The sequence below is a fragment of the Mytilus californianus genome, unplaced genomic scaffold (genome assembly GCF_021869535.1).
Source record: "Mytilus californianus isolate M0D057914Y unplaced genomic scaffold, xbMytCali1.0.p SCAF_18, whole genome shotgun sequence".
NCBI classification, from domain to species: Eukaryota; Metazoa; Mollusca; class Bivalvia; order Mytilida; family Mytilidae; genus Mytilus; species Mytilus californianus.
The window spans coordinates 10,631,640-10,655,632 of NW_026262666.1; the positions used below are offsets into that span (position 1 = coordinate 10,631,640).

General features: G+C 32.8%; 2 protein-coding genes across 2 annotated transcripts in view; both read right to left on the reverse strand.

Moving 5' to 3' along the window:
• Positions 1-4,435, reverse strand: part of LOC127726712 (uncharacterized) — a 39,325-nt gene extending 34,890 nt beyond the window's left edge. The window contains exon 1 of the mRNA XM_052234180.1: positions 4,411-4,435. The gene's annotated coding sequence lies outside the window, so the exon portion shown is untranslated. The remainder of the gene's footprint in view (positions 1-4,410) is intronic.
• An 11,659-nt stretch (positions 4,436-16,094) lies between these two features.
• Positions 16,095-23,993, reverse strand: part of LOC127726710 (uncharacterized) — a 57,510-nt gene continuing 49,611 nt past the window's right edge. Inside the window, exon 12 of the mRNA XM_052234175.1 lies at positions 16,095-23,597. Coding sequence (XP_052090135.1) covers positions 21,172-23,597 — 2,426 coding nt within the window. The 3' untranslated portion in view covers positions 16,095-21,171. The remainder of the gene's footprint in view (positions 23,598-23,993) is intronic.

Consider the following 23,993-nt stretch of genomic DNA (forward strand, 5'->3'; position numbering starts at 1 on the left):
TTATTGTCCCATACAAGAATATATATGGTTTCAGGGTGGGGATCTTGACCGTTAACAAGTTTTCAAAAAGAAGGGGGGCAGGGGGTGAACCCGGGGACTCCCCCAATATTTCATTTGATTTTTTTTTATTGTCCCATACAAGAATATATATGGTTTAGGGGTGGGGATCTCGACTGTTTACAAGATAAAAGCACATTCTCAAATTGAAGGGAAGTGGGGGTAAGAATATATATGGTTTAGGGAGACTTAATTATCTACAAAATGTCTAATAATGAACAGTAAATTTCAAACTTCATTTATACAGTCCTACAGATCTTATCAGGAAACAGAAAATTTTCAAATAAATCTGTCACTCCAATGATTATCATATGCTAAGATATAACCCAGATCTAATTAATAATTAATAATGTAATTAACAGCAAATTTTGTCTAATAATATAGCTTATAATCATCACCGCTTAGGAAATAGAAAATTTTCAAATAAATCTGTCACTCCAATTTTTATTGTGAGATAAGACATTATGCTGAGTCATAAAATGATAACAAGAAAAAAATATTTTAAAATACCACTTTTGGATATTATAAATGGCGATAACTCAAAAAGGAGAAGTACTAAAATCATGAAAATTGAACTAGACCTTCATTAAGTCACAAGAAACAACATATCTAAATTTGAAAACAAATCATCACAGCATTTTCATGTTATTGTACAGACACTGTTTGGCAGCCGCCCGTCCGCCCGCCCAGCCGCCCGCCGTACATCACCATTTTAACAAGCATTCTGAGAGTATTGCATGGCAATACATAGTCCCCTACCGGTTAAAAAATTAATTGTACTGGAACAAAATGCTATCTTGATCTATAACTTGTCCAAGGACCATAACTCTGCACAAAATCATCAAACCGAAACAAAATTCAAACTTGGTCTGTAACTTGTCATGATAAAACTATATACCAATTATCAAATCAATATCTTCAAGCATGATGAAAAAAGTGCGGAAAACTGATTATTTGAGTGAATTTTCTAAGTCCAAGGACCATACCTCTGCACAAAATCATCAGACCGGAACAAAATTCGAATTTGATCTGTAACTTGTCATGATAAAACAATGTACCAATTATTAAATCAATATCTTCAAAGTAGTATCCATTCTATGTACAATGTAAGTAATAGGGAGATAAAAGCATTTTATTTAGATTTGAACCAAACATTTTTTGTCCATTAGCCAAATTTAAAAAAAAGCACAAATTTACCAAACAATGCTACTCGTGCTACTAGCAATATGATGCTAGGTTGTTTTGTCACACTTTATTTTTAAACATCTGTACTGCCTAATGACGACTCAGTCCTGGGTGTAAATGGTCGTTCAGAATGTTAAAAAAAAAGACCAAAATTCATAAGGCCTATCTGGCCTAATTGATTTCTAAAACTATATTTCATTGTACATGTTCAACATTTATCATTCATTTGTTTATTTCTTAATTTGTGTGAATTAACAGTAAATGTTAATTACTACACTTTCATACCACAACAAAACTGCCTTACTGTATTGGTATCACTTATATTTGTATCCATATAACAAAAAAAAATTGAAAAGAGAATATTTTTGCAATACCTTTTTCATATTGAATACTATAACTTTTTAGATATTTAGACATATTTTAAAAGTAGATGTTCATATCCACTTGAAATTTTATCAGATGACTCATAACTGCTACAGAAGTCATCTGATAAAATTTCAAGTGGATACTAATAGTAAGCAAATGCATGTTCTCAGATACCATCTCCCATATAAAAAAATCACATCATGAAAAAATGAACCTATTATGTGTTCCTCTCCTAGCTACAAAATGTATCCAAAATCAAAGATGTGGAACATATTCTATCATAATCATTTGGTAATTAATGCAATTAGTGTCTCTTCCATGCCGGTTTTGAACATAAAAAACTAAATATTAAATAAACAACACTCCTAATGTTCAGGTTGGTTGTCATTGTGCAACACAGTTAATATTATAGAACCCTATGGGAAAAACATAGAACTCCTTTTGTCATATAAAACACTGTCAAACATCCAAACATACTATCCACACTTGTTATAAATAGAAAGAAATGTGGGGTTGGTCATACATTAGGATACGGAGATTTACTTGAGAGACATACTCATATCGAAAGCTAAGAAAGAACAACGATTTTTAAGGTCTTTCCACTCCGTTAGGAAAGACCTTATTGTTTTTCTAATGTTTTTTCTTTTTTTTTCTTTTTTTTCTTCCAACATTTTTTTGACATACCCTCCTTCCGTTTCTGTTAAAGATATCAAGACCAAATATGAACCATCGATAGACCTCATCATGAAGTATTACCAGATGGCATTGTTAAGGATTTCATCATCCCCTTCAGATATTATCTCCCTTTCATTGTTTTTTTTCGACATGGCCCCCTCTCGTTGTTTTTAAAGATATCATGACCTTATTTAGAAAAGAGGTAGATTTCATCATGATGTATTACCATATGAGGCTGCGTAAGATTTCATCATCCCTTTGAGAGTTATGTCCCCTTGAAGCAATTTCTTTTATTTGCATTTTTCTTAAAAAGTATAAGAGATAGAATCGATTTGAAAATGGCAGCATGTACAAGAACAGATGGCAATGTTGATACAGATAAACAATTATTTTGATATCAACCCTTATAAGGAGTTATTTCCCTTGAAAAATTGTATTTCGAGAACCGGAAGTCGTAGAGACTTGGGACCTTCACCAATAATCTTTAATTCATGTGACCTTTCATTTGCATCCAAGGTCAAAGGTTACTGAGTGCAAAAAAAATTTACGCTGCAATTTCATGCTGACATATTAAGAAAACGATAAGAGTTTGCTGCATACATACTGTGTATAAAATGTTCCTCTCGACAAGCTCTACATTTTATACATTAAGCTCAAAAATGTTCAGAAGTTGCATCAAGATAATTCTTAAAAGTATAGTATTGTGTGAATATCTTTTAAATGGTAACAGATATCAACCTACTATAAACTGCAAAAATTATCAGTAGTTCAAGACCTTCAATTTGAGGTCAATGTCAGGTCATGATGAAATTTTACCTTGACCTTCAAAGTGTACTATGACCTTGACCGTGTGACATTTGAAAGGTCAATTGGTCCTGAGTTGAATGGTGGTAGTCCCATGTCTCTACGACTTCCGGTTCTCAAGTTTGGTATTGCATCATATATTTGATGATTCATTGTGACCTTGATGAATTTTGGAATTGTCCCAATTTAATTTTAAATGTTGTCCTTTTACTGCAGATCATTTATCACTTAACAGATTTGAGATATCTGTTGTCGTTTAAGAGATAATGCTGTTTAAAATTTTGCGAGCGGAAGCATGTATTTCTAAATCAACAACAGTTTACCACCTGAAATTTTCAGAAATTAAAGAGTTCAACATGGTTATATGTTTGACCAAACACCAAAAACATTCAATGAAAAAAAACTCAAAAAAAACAATTTGAAATTTTCATGTTTTGCATTTACTTTGTAAGTTTCATAAGACTTAGTTCTATTTATATAATTGATATTGCATAATTTTTGGCACTTTGCCAAATGGGGTCATTTGATATATCAAATTGAAGGTCTTAATGAGCTCTACTCAAAAATGAAAATTCTAAACCCCTTTTTCATCCCAGGAGGAAGGGTGGGGTCATTTAGTGCAAAAAATTCAAACTTCTCAGATGATTAGGTTGTCGGGTTATTAGGAGCAAAAATCAAACTTTCTAGAACATGGCGTTGTTGCATATCAAATGAAAGATCATCAAGTCTACATTACATATAATATCATACTTCCGATCTCGAAAATTAGGGCGGATGGGGTCATTAAGTGTAAAAAGCGAAAAGTTTCAGAAGGTATGCTTGTCGTATATCAAATGAAAGGTCGTACAAAGTATATTACGAAAACATCACTTTAATAGGAAAGACCTTTCAATTGTTTTACAAACAATTGAGATACTAGTTTTATCTTGCATTTTTCATAACAACCGATCATTGTACTAACTGCACTAGTTATTTTTAGAATTATTACTTGTCAATGACTCAAAGTTACACATATGATTTTAGACACTTAGAAAGATATAGAAAGGTTTAGTCAAACTGTTTAAGAAATAATTTTAATAAAATTGTATTTCCAAGCGAGTATTGTAGGTAAATTTAAAATAAACAAGATGCTACAACGACGTGGCTACAACAGTCCTGTATATATTTGTTTGTTGTTATTGAACCCGTGTAGGTGCCCAAACATTGAAATACATAAATAATATTAAATAGAATAATTGTAATAATGTCAGAATCACATTTAAAAAAAATTAAAACCAACGATTTCGTGTTTTTGTACACAATATTATGACGGTAACTACTCACCATTGTTGTGCTATTGACTTCCGTGTATGTCTACTATATTTTAGTAGGTCACGTAATTTTTAAAAAATCATTAAAGTCTACAGGTGGTAAAAAGTGAGCGAGACAAACATTTATGAAAGAAAGATTAATATGATACATTTTGTTATTTCTTCGTATTAATAAGTGATTTAATATAATGTAAAGGTTATTTATTTATTAATTACAAATAAGATCGAAATCGAAAGGGAAGCCGGGGGGGGGGGGGGGGGGGGGTTTAATAGCAAAAAAGATGAGGGGACCTCAGTTCCGTTCTAATTCAACCACTACTGATTCAACGTAAAGAAATTGTGCGTAGGAGTAGTGTATGAGGGCCTGGATGGGGTTTTTTTATTTCTGTATTCTTTAATTTTTTAGGCCATTTTTCTCTATTCTTTATACTTTTCCCCCCTTATTCTCCATTCTGTATATTTCAGCACCTCATTATTCTTTATTCATTATTTTTTTGGCCCATTTTTCTCTATTCTTTATATTTTTTGCCCATTATTCTCTTTTCTGTAAACCCCCATCAACACCCTTGTGTATGCTACAGGTTTAACTTAATTCTACCTGTTGCGTAATAGAAAAAGATTGTCATTCTATTTTACAAACTGAGTAAAGAGCACTCACGACAGATAGAAAACAAGATTAGAAAATTATTTACGGAAAAAATTCAAAAATTGCTTTAGTCCATATTACAGAACACTGTTTGAAAATCAGCTGAACGTTTTAATCACGTACTACTATTAAAAAGAAATCAAGCTTCTCAAAGAAGAACCACTGTGACAACAGATGGCGACACACGTAGTTTTATGATACATGTAACAAAAGCTAAAGATTTTGTGTTTTAATGTTATGATTAATTTCGTACACGATTGCCTCCTTCCACCTCCAAATGGTCTGTAATGCATGAGAACGGAAGAGATTAGTAATTAACCGAATGGTAAATATAAAGCTGTTAATTTATACTATTTACGTGTATTATTGAAGCAAATGAAATATTTTATTTTGACGCAAATGAAATATGGATTATGGCGCAAATGATTTTTTTTTTTTGCGAAAATCAAATGTCATTTGGCGCAAATTGCAAAATACCGTACAAATACACACGACTTACAGGTGTAAACCTCGTTCTCGGAGATTCTTTTCGCTACAATTTCTTAACTTACAAAAATGTGATCTTCCCTTTTTCTGTACTTGAAGTCTTAACTTTTTTTGTTCAATATGACAAATCTTTCTGCAATAGTTTTCAAACAGTTTTCATAGTCTGAACGCTGAGGAATCTGATCATGAGGTGTTTTGTTCTTTTCGTCGTTTAATACTTATCCTCAAATTTTCCCAAAAACTTCAAAACACCGTCTTATATTTACTGATCCTCTCCTCCAAAACTATAAAATATTGTCTTAGATATACTTATCCTCAAATTTCCAAAAAAATTAAAACACTGTAATATGTATACTGTCCCAAGTCAGGAGCCTGTTTGCCGTTTAATTATTACTGTTTATCTGATTTGTTTTTCATTTATTGTTTTGTGTTATATACTTGATTTGTAAATGGTTGTTGGAAACGAAGTTCAGTACATATCATACCGGAATCACAGGGGTGCTCCGGGATGATGTTTGTAAACAGTATAATCATCTATATCCTCTGTATCATATTTCATTAGCATGCCTTCTCTCTCTCTCTTTCCCACCGCATGTTAAGGTAGTCACACACAAATATATTTAGAGCAGTAAAATTGAACTTTAGAAACGATTTCGTCCTTTTTAGTCCCCAAAGGACGTTGAATTGTCATAAATCAGACGTTTGGTTTTCTCGTTTGAATTGTTTGACATTTTTCATTTCTGGGCCTAAATAGCTTATTATGCGGTATGGGTTTTGCTCATTGTTGAAGGACGTACGTAGACCTATATTTGTTACATTCTACGTCATGTAGTCTCTGGTAGATAGTTGTCTCATTGGCAGTCATACCACATCTTTTAATTTTTTAATGATCTTCAAATTTCCCCCATAAACTATAAAACATCGTCGTTTGGGGTTTCGAAAATGAATAAAATCTTTCCTTTATTCATAGATAGATACCCAATGAAAATGCACCGTAAATAAACTGCTCATGTCAAATTTCCCCGTTGGGGAAAATGAGGATATTTCCTCATGTTTAAATTTGGCTCTCGTGGTCTTTTATACTGAGCCGTCATTTTTTTTTTCTATTAAATTTCCCACGTTGTTAACTTTATCAGGATCAATAATTTAGCAGAAAATCCTGTTACTTCAAAACGCACAAAAATTTTCTTTTTGGCAATGACTAAATCAAAGAAGAAAAACGTTAACGGACAGGACGGAAAGTTTGTAAGTGTGCTTAGAATAAGACCGCCTTAAGGGTATTCTTAAACGATTTTAAGAGAACGAAAAGGGCGAGGAAAGAATGGTTCTGGTTACACTCTGAAAAGATTCTTAGCGCACTCTTTGTGCTATCGTGAACTATGACTTACTAGAACTTTCTTGTTACTGGCCCAGGGGCGGATCTAGAATTTTAATTAATTTCACAAAACGGAATAAATACTTTCGAGCAGATGGAAGCTTAATTATTTGGACACTTTTATGCTAAAATATTATATATTAATTTTTTCAATAAAAAAATATGAACAAAAATACCGAACTCAAAGGCAAATTTAAAAGGGGGAGTCCATATATATAAAACCTGACAAAATCAAACATTAGACTACATCAACCAGCGGAACGAATAGAAAACAACTGTCTTGTTCCTGACTTAGTGCAGGCATTTTCCGAAGAAACCGGGTTTAATAGCTAGCTTAACCTTCCACTTGCATGACTAGTGGTGGATCTAGGTGGGGAGGGGGGGGGGGGGGGGGGTCCGGGGGTTGGAACCCCCATTTTTATTTGACAACTAATGCTTTTGTATGGGGACATATGGTTGGAACCCTCCCCCTTTTTAATTACTTCACTGTAAATAAAAGTGTTTAGAATCTGAACACTTTTTGAACGCCCTTTTGTAACACTTCTGGAACACGTAACAGTGTTCTAAATATTAACATTGGTGTTCCAATTTTTAGTGTCTACACCTTGAACGCCTAGTGTTTGATTCTGGAACATTTCCTTGTGAGCAAAATTGTACGCCGTACGCGATCCAAGCCTTGTAACACTTCTGGAACGCTCGGACTGTGTTCCAGAAATATGTGTTAATATCATGAACGCATAGTGTGTACTACTTGAACACTTTTTTACATGTTCTAGATAAATATAATTTGCTTATGTGGATACAGCTAAACTATATTTATCGTCAAATTATGATATGAACCATCCTTATTCATCGTCTTTTTTACCCTAAAGCTATGAAATATTATTTCACTCCCCATTACAGTATTAGAACACTAACGTGTTCAATTTCAGAACACTGTTCTTAAAAATGTGCGTTTAAAAAGACTGAACACAATGTGTAATACTTTTTAATGCCGGCGTTTAATGTGGAACACGAGAGTTAATAACCCAACACATTGTGTTTAAAATTGGAACGCGTCCCAACGCGTCAGGCGTCCGCAAAATTTACAGGGTTGCATGTGTTTGAACTACCCCTTTGAAAATGGCTGGATCCGCGCCTGATGACAGTTGTTTATAGTTTCATTGTATTGACAAAATTGGGTGAGCAACCCAAACAGACAAAATTAGTTAAAATGACAGTAATTGGGATCCAGCCCCCTTTGAATCTGCCACTGTACGTTATTATTCAATTTAAGTCAATACTTTGTTGTCATATAAATCAACTTGTAAGATTTGCAATAAAATAAACCTATAATTTCGTATACATACAAAAATCCCAGCAGAAGTGTAATTTTTAATTATACATCAGTAGTATCAGACGTCTGTATAGAAAATAATACTCTTCTAAGTTGAGACTGAATCGTCGAATTTTAGATATGATCCCTATGGCCATGTTATTACGGGGGACTTCGATATCGTTCCAGATCGAGAGGTTAAACACATCTTTCATCGTATTGTAAAAAATTGTGTAAACGGGGAAAATCTGATAAAAAATCTTTTGATTCTTATTTAAATAAACGTATAAATGTTGTGGATGTTCGAATATAGCACTTTGAAAATAATTTAGAAATAAATAAAAGAGTACATAATGCGCCTATTTCTAGAATAAGAAAGAAACTTCAAGTACTCGGAAAGCGGTTTGTGGAGTGTAATTTCTTTGGATGTTTTAGATAAATTACGTGATTTTGAGGGTCCTTTTGATTCTGTTGACAGTTTTGACTTTTCGACTCTTTACACTACACTTCCACACAATCTTTTTGTTAGATTCGTTACCATATAATTGTTATATTTCCTATTTTGTAAATTGGAAATTTCAAAAAAAATATATTTTGAAATTTTCAATTTACAAAATAGGAAATGTAACCGGCCTAATTTCAAAGTTTGCGTCAAGCTCTGGTACTTCAAAGCTTGAACACTTGTTGTTTAAAGCTACAAGGACCCCACCTCTAGTTTTATTGTGTTCTTTCTATCCTTGTGGTAGATGTTTTAATCTAGTGGGAATATTTGGTTGTTTGTAATTTATGATTCAAACCAAGTTTCTGTCATAATCAATACATCTGGCTTTGAACTAACTATAAGGTTTTGGACTGTTTTTTTTCTTATGGACAGCCAGTTAACATTTAGCATCCTAAAGTGGTATAGTGAGAGGTTTATCTAGCTATTTTCTACATAAGGAAATGCTTCTGCCAAGTCAGGAATATGACAGATGTTTTCCATTCGTTTAATGTGTTTGATTGAGCTTTTGATTTTGCCATTATATAAGGTACTTTCCGTTCTGAATTTTCCTTTGAGTTCGGTATTTTTGTTATTTCGCCTTTTAAATGGTTTATTTCTGTTTTCTCTTGTTTTTCTAGCTTTGAACTTTGTGTATGATTTGGTTTTACATTTTTTTGTTTGGATGCTATACTGCTGTTAAGTGAACCGACTAGTAGTGAGCTAAAACGTTTAGTATTTGGAATAGCTGTTGAACCAAAATACTGAATAATTTGTGGTTCGGGTTGTCACAAATGATATCATCCGCCTAATAGCAAAGTTTTTACTATGTATATTTTTGGAAGTTGAGATAAAACTGTTGATTACAAGTTTTAATGAAGTTACAAATCTATTTGGTGAAAATCCGAATCGTTTGACGATCTATCGTATAACAAATGGAGGGTGTCTTTGATAGAACACCAGTCTTCTTTGTCACTGCTTTCACCTCGTTTCTTAAGAAAAACAATTCTATATCTATATCAATTCTAAGTTATAAATCAAAATTTGCCACTCAGTAAAGCAAAATGGTGAATTACCGATGACGAGAACGAATGTCGGCCAAGACAGAATGCGACATATTCTTTTGATGGCCGATAAAAGCCAATTAAGGGAGGGGAAAGCGACATCTCCGTTTAAGTTGTTCATTAGCGTGCGTACATACTCAAATATGGCCGCCATCGAACACATGTATGAACTAAGGACTGACCTTTCGGCATATATTGACATGGAGGCGAGCAGATTTATGATATTTAGATTTTATATCTTTTCTGCCTTGTTTAAAATCAGTTTAGAGAGAACAGGTTTAAACTACAGTTATTAAAAGATGGTATGGATAAAAGCAAGAACACATTAAAAAAGTTAAAAATTTGGAAATTATAAAGACATTTAAATTTGTAATAAAAAAAATTTAACATCGTAAAACAGAGAAGAAAACTAGAGGTTCAAAAGAGACTGTATCGCCCAAATCACCAAATCAAGGCAATGATTCCTAAAATGAGTAAACTGAGATTTATATCAGTTTTATTTATTTGTAGATTTTATTTTGCCCATCACTTTTGATATTAACCATTTTTGTTCTATCTATTAAAGTTTTGGTAAATACACAAACAGAGTAAACATCTACATTTAAAAGCAAAAACCCCATTTAAGTAGTCAACTGATGACTTTTATTATGTTTGACTAATTTGCAGATCTTGGCGAGATGATCATTTTCGAGTTTAAAGTACCTTTCTATCTATTTTAGTTTTCAAAATTATATACAATAAACACCACAATGGAGAAAAATCGCCATGGAAGGGTAATTACTCGTGTAAGAATTCACCAGATGATTTCAGCCAGCTTACTTATTTGTAAATTTTATTTTTGCTATATAGAACATCTTCCTATCTACTTTAATTCATGTAAAACATGTAAAAGATGTGAACAAATCGTCATTCCACAGCAATACCTCATATGCGTAATAAACTGGCTTTTTCGAACATGTGGACTTAATTGTAGATCTTTTTCTAATGATCATTGTTGCTTTTTAAAATTTATCTCTACTTTTATAGTTTACGAAATAAGAAATTGGTAAAAATCGACATTTAAGTCATTGTGACCTATAGCTATATGAAGATCTTATTTTGCTGATCATGTGTTCAATTTACATTGTCTGTCTATATTCTATCGGTTCTGCAAAAAAAAGAAAGAAAAAAAAACACCTAAAACAGTTGGTTAACATCGCAATTCAAGAGCAGATAGTCAAAAGTAGAGGGACTATATAGGCCACATGACTTACTTATAGATCTTAGTTTGATGATCATTTTTTTCCTTTTATAGTTTAACTCTATCTTCCTCTTTTTATAAAAAACAAATAAAAAGTGGATAAAATTCTACTTCTGGAGTAAACTGACGACTTCAGTCTTATTTTGTTGATCTTATTTGTCATTTCATTTGCTTACTTTTTGCTTTATATATACTTTCAGTAAAAACATAGAAATAGTTAAAAATCGTCGTTCCAGGGTAATTACTTCTATAAGGAGTCAGCCAACAATTTCCGCCATTTTGGACTTATTTGTAGATCTTACTTTGCCAATATTTACTGATAAAGGTTTCTCTTTACATGTATCTATAATAGTTTTCAAGAATATATAAAAAACTTCGAAATTTGCCTAAAACTAACATTTAAGTGGCTGTAAATCCCCACCAAAAATGCAAGGTAGCTAGACCTTGATCTTATCATTTTTACCTTGTCAGTTTTACTTTAACTGTCTATTTTTTTAGATTTAAAAACGTCTACGTTTATTTTTTAGCCACAACGGCCATGTGTATTGATGGACAAAATCTCCAGACACACTATTTAAACTAGATTACCTAATAGTGGAGTGACATTAACCACCAAAAATAATTTTTAATGCACCCACCTAACACACGGCTGAATTATAATATCATTCAAAAGCTGATCCTCTGTACTTTCTGTTTTGCCCGGTCGTAAAAAATCGTACGGTGCAATTTCCGTGAAATCAAGATCAAAGGTCAAGGACGAACACTTTCATATTTTTCAAGATGTCAGCACTCTTGCACATTCTGTCTTTCCTATATTGAAATAATGTATGTAAATAAGAAACACTTTTAGAAAAAAGGTTGATAGTCACTTATTATGCGGACTATTAGGTATTTAAAACGTGTTTTCCATAGAGAGCACCTTTTTTCAGAAATTCCAGTAAAAATGATAAAACTTAGTGAAAACCCCCAAAAAATCTTTGTGATTCGATTGGTAATCACCTAAAACCAAATAAGATCCTGTATTTAGTGAAAAAGAATTTTTGATAACATCAATTTACTACAAGCCCGCTTTATGATAATTTAACAATCAATCATAACAACCCATGCAGTTGCCCACAATACCGCCATCTGCGAAAACATAGCTGTTTATCACTAAATTAATTAATGTTAGGTTGTTTAAAAACACAATTCTCAAACAATGGGAAAACATTGAAAGCAAATAGCACATTTGGGTATCGTGTTTTTTTGTTTTTTTTTGGTAATTTAGGGGGTAAAACATAAAATTTGATATTTCAATATGGATCATAACTGCTACTCTGTAAGATAAAACTCATTCGATTGTACTTATTATTTGATTTTTAATTTCATAATCAACGTTGAGTGATATAATTATAAGACTTTATGTATAATGCACAAATAAATAAGAATTTAATTAATAAACATTGAAATTTTAGAAGATTTCTCTCATCTTTCATGACTTTTGTCATTTACAACTAGAAAACTCGTCTTCTAGGCTGATTCACCTGCAAAATGCCTTGTTCGTTGTTTTAATTCACAAATTCATCAACGACAGATACATATGTTAAAACTATCATATACTAGACATTGTAAATATCACTCGGAAATTATTATGAGACTAAGGTCCTAACTCCATAAAAAGTTGATGTATTTGTCGTTCCTTTTGTCATAAAGTTATTAACGTATTCAAATAGGCTTTGAACTAGCTTTCAGTAACTGCGAGTACTCTCGTATCTGTACTTTGTTTGTTTTTTTTTGTGTTTTGTTAGTTGTTTTGTGCTTTGAATCGATCTTATGAGTTTATCTCTTTTCAAATGATTTGTATATTTTGTTCTTATGTGGTGCTGTTAAACCACTGTCCCAATTAGCGGGAGGGTTGGGCGCCCGCAAACACGTTTATCCCTGCTACATTTTATATGTGCATGTCCTAATTCAGGTGCTGTTATAGAATGGTTGTATTTTGCTGTTAACCTTTTTCATATTTTTTTTGTGTTTATGTATTTTGCAATTTGGTCTTGTGTTGTGCTGTTGCACCACAGTCCGTAGTTAGGGGAAAGGTGCGGCGACCGATCACATGTTTAACACCGCAACATTCTGTATTTCAAATTGAAAAAGGAAACCGGGAAAGTGTCAAAAAGAGAAAACAACTAAACTAAAGAGCAGAAAACAGCACAAGGCCACCAATGGGTCTTCAACACAGCGAGAAAATTCCGCACCCGGAGGCGGGCTTCAGCTGGCTCCTAAACAAAAATGTATACTAGTTCAGCTAAAATGGATGTCACACTAAACTCCGAATCATATAAATGAACCAAAATTTAAAAAAGCATACAAAACTAATAAAGGCAAAAGGTGTCTATATCAAGTCAGAAGCCTGTAATTGAGTATCTTATTTGTTTTTCATTTATTGTTTTTTACATAAATCAGGCCGTTAGTTTTCTCGTTTGAAATTTTGACATTAGTCATTATTTAAGGGCCTAGTTTGGCTTACTACCGTATGTGGTATGGGCTGAGCTCATTATTTTACTATAGATGCTAACTTCTACGTCTGCCTCTGGTGTGGGAGGTCGTGTGCTTGATCCCCGGGCTGGTTAAATCAAAGATTAGAAAATTTGTATTTTGCTGCTTCTCCGTAAAGCACGCGGCATTAAGGTGTTAGAACAAAGACTGATCTGCCCAGAGGCAGAATAGAGTTTCCGGGTAGGTTAACCTATCTTCTTCCTGATTGTAACCATGTGAATTAGCACGTTTGAAAAATACTGATCAGTACAAAGCAGGTTCTATATTCAAATCACATTATCATGTTCTCGATCTAAATATGCATAATTTGCCATTTGATGTTAAATAGACATCCATCCATCCATCCATCGAGCGTCCCTAAGAAGATAAATCGAGAAAAAACGCTTTGATGTTGCTGATTAAACTGTATGCATAGTCTTAGATGCATTATTTTTTTATTAGTTATGATTGGCTTTGAACTAGCTGTCAGTAACCGCGAGTACTCTCAGATCTGTACCCGGCCAAGTCCACTCTGTGTTTTTGTTAGATGTATTTCTATTTGTATCCATCTGTTTAGTTAAGCCTTTTTTCAACTGATTTTTATAGTTCGTTCTTATGTTGTACCGTTACACCACTGTCCCAGGTTAGGGGAAGGGTTGGGATCCCGCTAACATGTTTAACCCCGCCACATGCTGTATGTATGTGTCTGTCCCAGGTCAGGAGCCTGTAATTCAGTGGTTGTCGTTTGTTGCTGTGTTACATACTTGTTTTTCGTTCATTTTTTTCTGGTATATAAATTAGGCCGTGAGTTTTCTCGTTTGAATTGTTTTACATTTGTCATTTCGGGGCCGTTTATAGCTGACTATGCGGTATGGGCTTTGCTCATTGTTGAAGGCCGTACGGTGACCTATAGTTCTTAATGTCTGTGTAATTTGGTGTCTTGTGAAGAGTTGTCTCATTGACGATTATACCACATCTTCTTTTTTATATGTGGTAAATAGATTTGTGAAAGATAGATATATGTTTGGACGACTAGCTACGAGCCAAACTTTACTGGGCTAAGGTTTTGCATTACAATTATATGGTAATTGTAAAATTGCTGCAGCCGGTTGTACGAACGTGGCATTAGCCTAATGGGTCATTTAGTCTTCATTAAGCCTTTATGATGCATTAGGCTAATGAAGACTTAATGACTCATTAGACTAATGTCACGTTCGTACAACCGGCTGCTTGTCTTTACTGCAATAAGTGTCTTTACAGTAAAAATGATACTACGGGAACAATCAGAAACCATAAATCGAATAAACTCATTAATCATCATGACCAAAACAAAACGAAAAAACCAAACCAAACAGACAGACAACAGCAGTCCACAAAACTTTACGGTGAAATATAAAAGCGAACACTACAACTGTTTACAATATTAGCTTTTAAAACACAATTGCAAGTAAACAGTATGCATGTTGTTTTATTAAATATGACATCAAATTATTATCATGAAATATTGAATACCTTTCGTACATAGCTCCGAATCCTTGTACTTGTTTGGTTTTACTTTTTGTCCTTTTTGTTTTGTCAAATCTTAATTTACGTTTGTATTAGGTTTTAAACTTTCATATATTTTGGTCTCGAGTATCACTGAAGAGATATAAGTTGTCAAAATGCCCATATGGTGCAATAAAACCGGTTCCGTTTATGTTGTTCATGATCATTAAAAATATTTCTCTGTTCAAGAACCTATTCATTCTTTTACTATATGACAAGTAATTTGAAGACATAATTAACAAAATTTAACACTCTATTCACGTTTAACATGTCTTACATTTTCTTAAGCTTAAGAGCAGCAGCTTCATTTCTTGTTCGTTGATATCATGCAAAAGAAAACAAAATGCTTCTAAATGAAGATAATTCAAGATTTCAATGTTGGCGCCGATTTAGGACCAATGTAATGTTGGCATTTATCATAACTTCAAAAGGTTAATAAGTTTGACATAAATGTGTTTAGATCGTATATTTATTTTCGAAATTTATTTTCCGCCTCTAAATTTATAGAAAAGTATTGTCTTACTGATATTGACAATAATCGATGTGCTATATTAACACATAAAAGCAAAATGATCTATTTTCGCAGATCGCGGTATTTTGGGCAACTGTAAAGGCTGTTTCAAGAACAATATACATAAGTTGCATTATAAAATTATGTAAAAAATGTCCTTTACCTAGAAACTATACATTTTTGTTTACTTTTGATCATATAAATATCGATCATCCAAGATATAAATTTTACATTTATAGCATTTTTTTAATTGTTGGTGGATTTTTCTAGAATTGCATTTTTCAATAATTAATCTTAGTTTTGTTTGATTTATAATTATTTTATCCTGTTCTATAAGGTTGCTATGATATTTTGAATCATTGTATCATACAATAACCAGAAAATGACATTTTGTATAATTCTAGCGAAATTTTGGAATGTTTATTCTTGACCTTTGACCTTGATTTAACGGAAATTGCACCGTACGATTTTTTTTTTACGACCGGGCAAAACAGAACGTACAGATAACAAGCTTTCGAATGAATGAATGAATGAATGGTTTATTATAGTGCAACCTGCATATATACAATAGATACATATTAGTACAATATTACATTACAGCCAGCCAGATAGGCTTACGATGCACTGACAAATTAAATTGATATATAATATAGCCGTGTGTAAGATGGGTGCATTAAAGTCCTTTATTAAGACTCTTTTTTGGGAAAATGTCACTCGCCTATAAAGAACATTCAGGTAAAGTTTGGTAATATTCTGTCTATAAATTCAGGGAAGATTGTTTTTTAAAACTTTTCCACCTAGGACGGATGGACGGACCGAACGATGACGGTGGATAATAAGAGGTGTCAAAATCCCATATGGGCCTTTTGGCCATGTGCGTTAAAAATGGTGGTGGTGGTTTGGGGGCGGGGTGGGGGTGAGTGAATAGTAGTCGAGCCCCAAGCGCCTGTGCTATTAACGACTTACGGTGAGTGCTTTGTATATTTGAACAAATTTTTACTGTACCACTAGCCTGTAAGCACTGAGTGCACTCAACTCTAATTTAACTAGGATTGTCAGTTTTCCTACCGACGGTCGGTGGCTTTCTCCGGGCACTCCGGCTTCCTCCAGCAATAAAAACTGACCGCCATGAAATAGCATTATAAGGTGCATAACTTCAACAAATGTGCAATCTTCCTGTGAAGTCTCATGGATCTGGGTTAGATAGTTATCAAAGGTACCAGGCTTATATTTTGATACGCCAGACGCGCGTTTCGTCTACATAAGACTCATCAGTGACGCTCAGATCAAAATAGTTAGAAAGCCAAAACAAGTATAAAGTTCAAGATAGATACAAGAAGATGTGGTACGAGTGCCAATGAGACAATTCTCCATCCAAGTCACAATTTGTAAAAGTAAACCATTATAGGTCAAAGTACGGTCTTCAACACGGAGCATTGAAGACCCAAAATTCCAAAAAGTTGTGCCAAATACGGCTAACTAAGGTAATCTATGCCTGGGATAAGAAAATCCTTAGTATTTCGAATAATTCATACTTTTGCAAGCAGAAAATTTATAAAAATGACCATATACTTGATATTCATGTCAACACCGAAGTGCTGACTACTGAGTTGGTGATACCCTCGGGGACGAAACGTCGACCCAGTGGTGTAAATAGTTATCAAAGGTACCAGGCTTATAATTTGAAACGCCAGACGCGCGTTTCGTCTACATAAGACAACTGTAGGAGGTGTTGATTACACAAATTAGGTTTCCTGTTTCATAAATTTTGCTGAAAAATGACTAAGTTTCCAAGTGAAAAATTAACTGTTAACACAAATATGTCTCACCTATTTGTTATTTTGATAATGCAAATGTTGAAATTAAAATAGCAATACTCAAACATGTTAGTTAAGCAAATATACAAAGTCAATGAACCATGACTGAAGGTACAGGGCTAAACAATCTCCATGGAAATGAAATGTGCCAATTCTAATACAACTGCATACCAAATACTATTGACTTTTCATAAGTCGTTCCCTTTAAACAAACCTAAACACAAACATTAACTTGTAAACTATGTAAAAGTTAAAAAGTCAATGAACCATAATGAGGTGGTGAGGTAATATAATCTCCATGGAAATGAAACTTGCAAATGCCAATGCATTTGAATACCAAATATTATTGACTTAACATTAGTGGTTCTTCTTAAACTGACCTAATCACAAACTAATACATGTAAACTAAGCAAAAGATTTAAAGTCAATAGACCATGACTGAGGGGTAAGGACCAACTATTCTCATTGGAAATGAGATGTGCTAATGCTTATTCAACTGCATACCAATTATCATTTACCTACCACTAACGGTTCCCCTTAAACTGACCTAATCACAAACTAATACATGTAAACTAAGCAAAAGTTTCAAAGTCAAAAGACCATGAATGAGGGGGCGGGGCCAAATAATCTCCATGGTAATGAGATGTGCCAATGCTAATACAACTGCATACCAAATAACCTATAGTAGTTCACCATAAACTAGACCTAATCACAAACTAATACATTGTTGACGTCGCCGCCGCCGGAAACAGCATACCTATGTCTCGCTTTTTGACTCCGTCAAAGCGAGACAAAAAATGGGCAAACATTCCTCAAACAATCAGTAGTGTTTAAGGGTTTACAAATACAATGATTTGAAATCATACAAAGTTATTTCAACTGTTAATCAATTCACTAATGAAAATAGACTATAAATGTTATATTCAGTCTTTATAATTGCAAATTCACAATCTAGCAAAGCGTTTATGATTAACAATATTTCTTAAAACCCTGACACATATTGCTAAAGACGTAGAACACATATGTGACCCGACATGACATTTTCCAGGCTTATGGCGGTAAACGTCATAATGAGAAAACGTCGATGCAAAGTGACGTAACGTAATCGGGGCACCTGCTATAGAATGTCCAATTATATCATCCGGTAAAAGAAAGTTTCATTCTTTCTTGACTTGAGGAAATTTGAATTTTATATTAAGATATACAAAACAAAACTAATAATTTAAGTTCAAATCCCGTTTAGAATCGCGTTTTAAATTCACACAATTTATCTTTAGATTTCATTGCGTGCTTCACTTTTCCCTGCATCATTAACATGTTTTCGGTTTACAAAATGGTTTAAATTTTATCACCATTGCGATATATTATTTAGAACAATTAAGTACCGAAAATTATAAATGATGCGTGAATTTATTTCCTGTCCGGAATCAGTTTTGAAACTTACGAAGAAAGAAAAAGTGTTATTTTGCAGAATCTAGCAAAATAGCTTGTTAGGGTGTTTTGAATCTATGTATACTTCATCAAAATGCAAAAAACTCATTTTGACCCTGGTACCTCCATAAGGCTGCAAATCTCATGGCTGGTCACATATAACTAAACACGTAGAACACATATTACTAAAGATGCAGAACATAAAGCCACAATAATAGCCTTAAAATGAATACTAAACAGGGTAAGTTGTATAGAATAATGGATTAATTAATACAATTTCAAATTTCATTATCAGTAAAATTAAAACTAAGCATGAATTACAATCATTATTTTTATAGAGCAAAATGGCTTTGAATACTTTCCTGTTAATTAAAAAATAGTCCTAACCATATTGGGCCATCTTTAAAAAAATATTTATCTGGACAAGAAAACTTTGACAGACAACTGTCACGCAAACTTATGTACACATGTTCTTTTAACAAATGTTGAATATATATATATACTGACTGCAACAAGAGATGAAGGAATTGAATATTTCCGAAGTTATGTCTTATGAATTGTACTATACTGACTAAGTAATAAAACGTTTTGCAACACTAAACAAATAAAAATAAAATATACAGATGATTAAAAAGTAAAACATTCTAATAAAATCTTGAAAATATCACATCATGTGATGATTCTTTGTTATCCATAGAATAATTTTACAGATCGAAATTTGAACGAAGTCTGTTCATAATAAAACCTATAACATATTACAAAAGCATAAGGATCTTGTATATTTTCCATTTCAGTTACATTGACCATGAAAACTTCTGACTGTATTCGGCATCTTTGAAAAAAAAATTGAAACCTGTTCTATCGTTTTATTGATGAACAACTTTCATTCTTTATAAAATCTTATCGATTATTCATTCCTAAGGAAGTAAAAAAAACCTAATATATTTGAATTTGTTTTTCGTCAAAATTATGAAAGCTTTCATAAATGAAAAATAGCAAATGGCATATGCCTTACACTTAATACATGATACAGACTACCTTTTGCTACGGAAAATCGAATCATGCAGATAACAAAAGGACTTTACTGGATTTACCTTCATCTGGAACGTTCAAAGCCGAATATTTGAAAGCCAAAGATGTATAAGAACAGAAACAGTTGAAGAGCTATATGAACAAGAAAGGACATAAAAATAATACCCAATTATATCTAAGGTCAACTGTGCCTGAGAGAGTTGAAACCTTATTGTTTCTTAATAATTTTGAAATTTATAAACGGTCAAGTTGTGTTTCCCTCGGTTTTAGTTTGTAACCCGGATTTGTTTTCTCTTAATCGATTTATGACTTTTGAACAGCGGTATACTACTGTTGCCTTTCTTTATTCAAGTTAAGAAAGTTCAAAATCACTTAAATAATTTAAAATTCTCTAAAAGTTTCACTGATATCCAAATACTATTTAATGTGGGGGTTTGCAACCAATCAAAATGCACTATGAACAACAGAACAAAAGAACAAAGTTTAACATAGTTATCAGTTATATAATCTCCACTTCAGTAAGAAACAAATATCTACATATCATTCACTGGACATTGAGCAACCAACAATCAATCAATCTATATATCATAGTATATCAGAACAGCAACAACATAAATAGCTATGTCATGATCTATTGTTCGAAAGAACTCCACATTCTATATTGCAAAGAATATGCATATAAATAAAATTAACATGCTTTAAATATTCATTAACGAATCCCAACTTTTGTCTATCTGCAGGAATTCGTGTACAACAAATGAAGAAAATAAATTTTGGTAAACTTTTATCATTGGAGTTGCTAAACATCAGAAACTATCTTATTGCTTATATTTTCTAAGTTCACATGATAATCATAATAATGCTTTTGTATTCGAAAGTACCTATTTTGGATAAAACATAATGTGACTGTTCCGAATATGTCAGTTTTTGTTCTAAAAAAGACATGAAAGATGCAGTATGCCTTATTTCATTTATTTTATATGTGTCATTAGAAAGCATTAAAAATTTAAAATTTGTCATTGCAGTGTAGCTGACAGTAAACTTTCGCATCAAAGCACTTTGTAACGTTAGGAAGCTTTTGGTTAATTTCTTTATCAAAATTAAATAAAAAACAAAGCAAATACCGAAAAACACCAAAACGTTCTGTTTCTGCAACAAACTTGAAAAAGACTTCTGAAGTTGTTATCTTCAAAGTGCATTGTACACGTTGTATATTATGGAGAAAGTTTTGAGAATATAAATTTCAGTAAGACTTTTACTTGATAAATCTTATCAAGAAATGACTGGCTTCTGTCTGCATTCAATTTAAGACATAAGCAGTTACTGATCACTACATACACCATGCAACCTTCCTTTGATTTTGACTTCCATTTCTTCCAGATCTTCTAGCTCATTTACATATCCCTGCAAAAGCAATTTAAAAGCTTCCAATCGTTGTAACGTATCGGCATCAAAATTTTGCTCTGTATCACATGACCTACTCATTCGACATCTGATATAGGAAATGCACGCCTTCCGTTCAAACCATTTCAAAGTGCTCTCAGAAGTCAGACTTTTGTCTGTTACTTTGGCGTGTTTTGGAAGTATTTCTTCAAAACACTTTTCTGACTTCAATATTTTACCAGTAGCAAAATAAAGATCTCCCAGTGAGCATACCAGTTTGGGATAGGAAGTATTATCCTTCATACTTTTCATCTTTTCAGAAAGATCTTCACCCCATTCTAAAGCTTCATTACATACTTTGTCTGTGTTCTCTATTTTTATCAAATTTCTGTAACATCCAATTATCAGCTTGACCCATATTGCAGTGAAATGATCGCTTTTATCAGGCAAAACTTTCAAAACACCAAATTCAAAGTAGTTAACTGTTTCTGTAAGTCTACTTTTACAAATTGAAATGTAATCATTCAAAGTAGAAGCATCTACTTCTCTTTCCTTACATAAAAAGTATAAAACAGACTGAATTTTACTCCTCTCTGTTAGGACGGAAGAGAGCCTATCTTTGTTGCTATTCTCATGGTCAGAAATCATTTTTGACAATTCATTGGCAACAGCCAAATATGAGAAAAATATTTGTGCCGTTTGTATATCTCTTTTATCTGAAAGGTAAAACAGTCTTCTGCCATAGGTATGTAAAACAGAAATAACCAGTTCAAACAAAAATTCTTTACTGAGCTCTTCTAATGGTACTGCATATCCTGTAAGGGAAAACTGAACATACTCATCTTTGATCAAGTAAGAGGTTTCTGCTAGTTCCTGTTTTCCCAGTAAACTTGACAGTATCTTTACATCCTCTGCATTCCGATATTTATTTATCACATAATCCTCACTGACATTTTTAACTGAAGACAGATAATTTGCATTGTTAATAAAATCAACAATGGCTGAATAGAGTTCTTTAGTCTTTTCACAAACTAAACTTTCTTGCTGAAGGAGATCGCAATCAGCTTTGAGTAACATGTCAAATTCCACTTGAAATGTTTTTTCTACGTTTAATAGTTCAAACAAGTCCTTTTTTGCATCTTCGAAATATTCACTGGCCTCGCTGAACATTTCATTAAAGCTGTATGTGTATCCTATTATATCTTTTAAGTTTATAACTTGTAAGAAATACTCTAGGTTCTTAAATGGTTCAACTTCTAGTTTGTCCTTCATTTCTGCTTTAATTTTTTCCAAAACGGCACGTGCATGAGGTACAAGTAAATTGTGACGCTGAAGATCTGACTTATGCTTATTGTCTTTGTCCATCAACAAACAGAAAGCTCTTAACAGCTTTTTCAAGAGCTTCTCTTTCGTTAATAGAACATCAGCCTCCATTTTTGTCATATATATCTCTAAGGCTGATTTCACTAAATCATGAGTGTTAATTTTTCTGTTATCATCATGTTCATCTATTGTTCCAAATGAGGAATTCTTAATTTCATAAATAAGGTCGTCAATGCAAAAATCCGATGCTTCGTATGATGTTTTTGTGAACAGAACTACAGGTATATTTTCGACTTCAAGAAATTGTAGTAAGAGTAACATTTCAAATATATGCTTTTTTCCTTCTTGTTTGTATTTCATGTGCTTATCTCTTATTATGCTAACTAGAGAACTAAAAAGAGTTTCGTCCATGAAAGTTTCACTCACGGTTAAAGTTTTTTCAAGTCTTAACATATCCAGAGGAACATTAAGTGTTCGTGTCAGAGCTCCTGCTGAGAGACCTGCTTGAGACATGTATGATCTTGCAATATGCAATCCTTTAGGATTACAGCTAAATTTCTTGGCAAGCTTTAAGTAATTCTCTCTATCTCCACTTTTGCCATATGCCAGAAAATCTACTGCTTCATTTTCTGAAAATCCACTGACTTCTACTACTTCATCTGTGATTTGATCTAGATCTAATGATACTGAGGTTGTCACGATTAGCTTAATGTTTACAACACGCTTACATTTCTTCAAAAAGCCATTCACAGCATGTTTAGAATTTGGCTTGACATCATCTAGAAGCAAGAACTGATATCCTTCTCTATCTTTGATCTCCCTTATTATGGCATCTTCTAGTTTGTTAAGCGTTTCTTTTTGAATGTTTTCTTCTTCAATAATATTAATGTTGGGGAGGCATTTGCAAAGCTCACGCAATGATTTTTCAAACATATTTGTATCTGTACATCGTAACTTATATACGATGATGGTAGGATTGTGTTTCCTGACAATGTAGCAGTACTGTAGAGCAAGTTCAGATTTCCCTGTTCCTATCAAACCTAAAATGATAATTTATAATTTATAAATTGAATTAAAACAAAAGCAGTTTTACCGATGTTCATACATTTGTATCTCATAAATCGGTACAATAATGAATGTGAAAACAAAATTCACCAATAATATAACGCAGCACAAAATGATATTCAACTAATCTGTATCTTTCATTTTTATGCTGATGTTGGTTATAAAGACCGCAAATTTAGATACGATTCATATAAATTCATTTAAAGTTATGCTTGAAGGTTATCAATTTAACATTGTACTTAAATATTTAAATATTTTTTTTATGGGTGTCAACATTGATTTTGTTTTAAAAAACATTAAACATAACCAAATTTATCGCACCTCGGGTGAATTAGTGACGTTATGATTGGTTTTATGCTGTCACGTGGTGA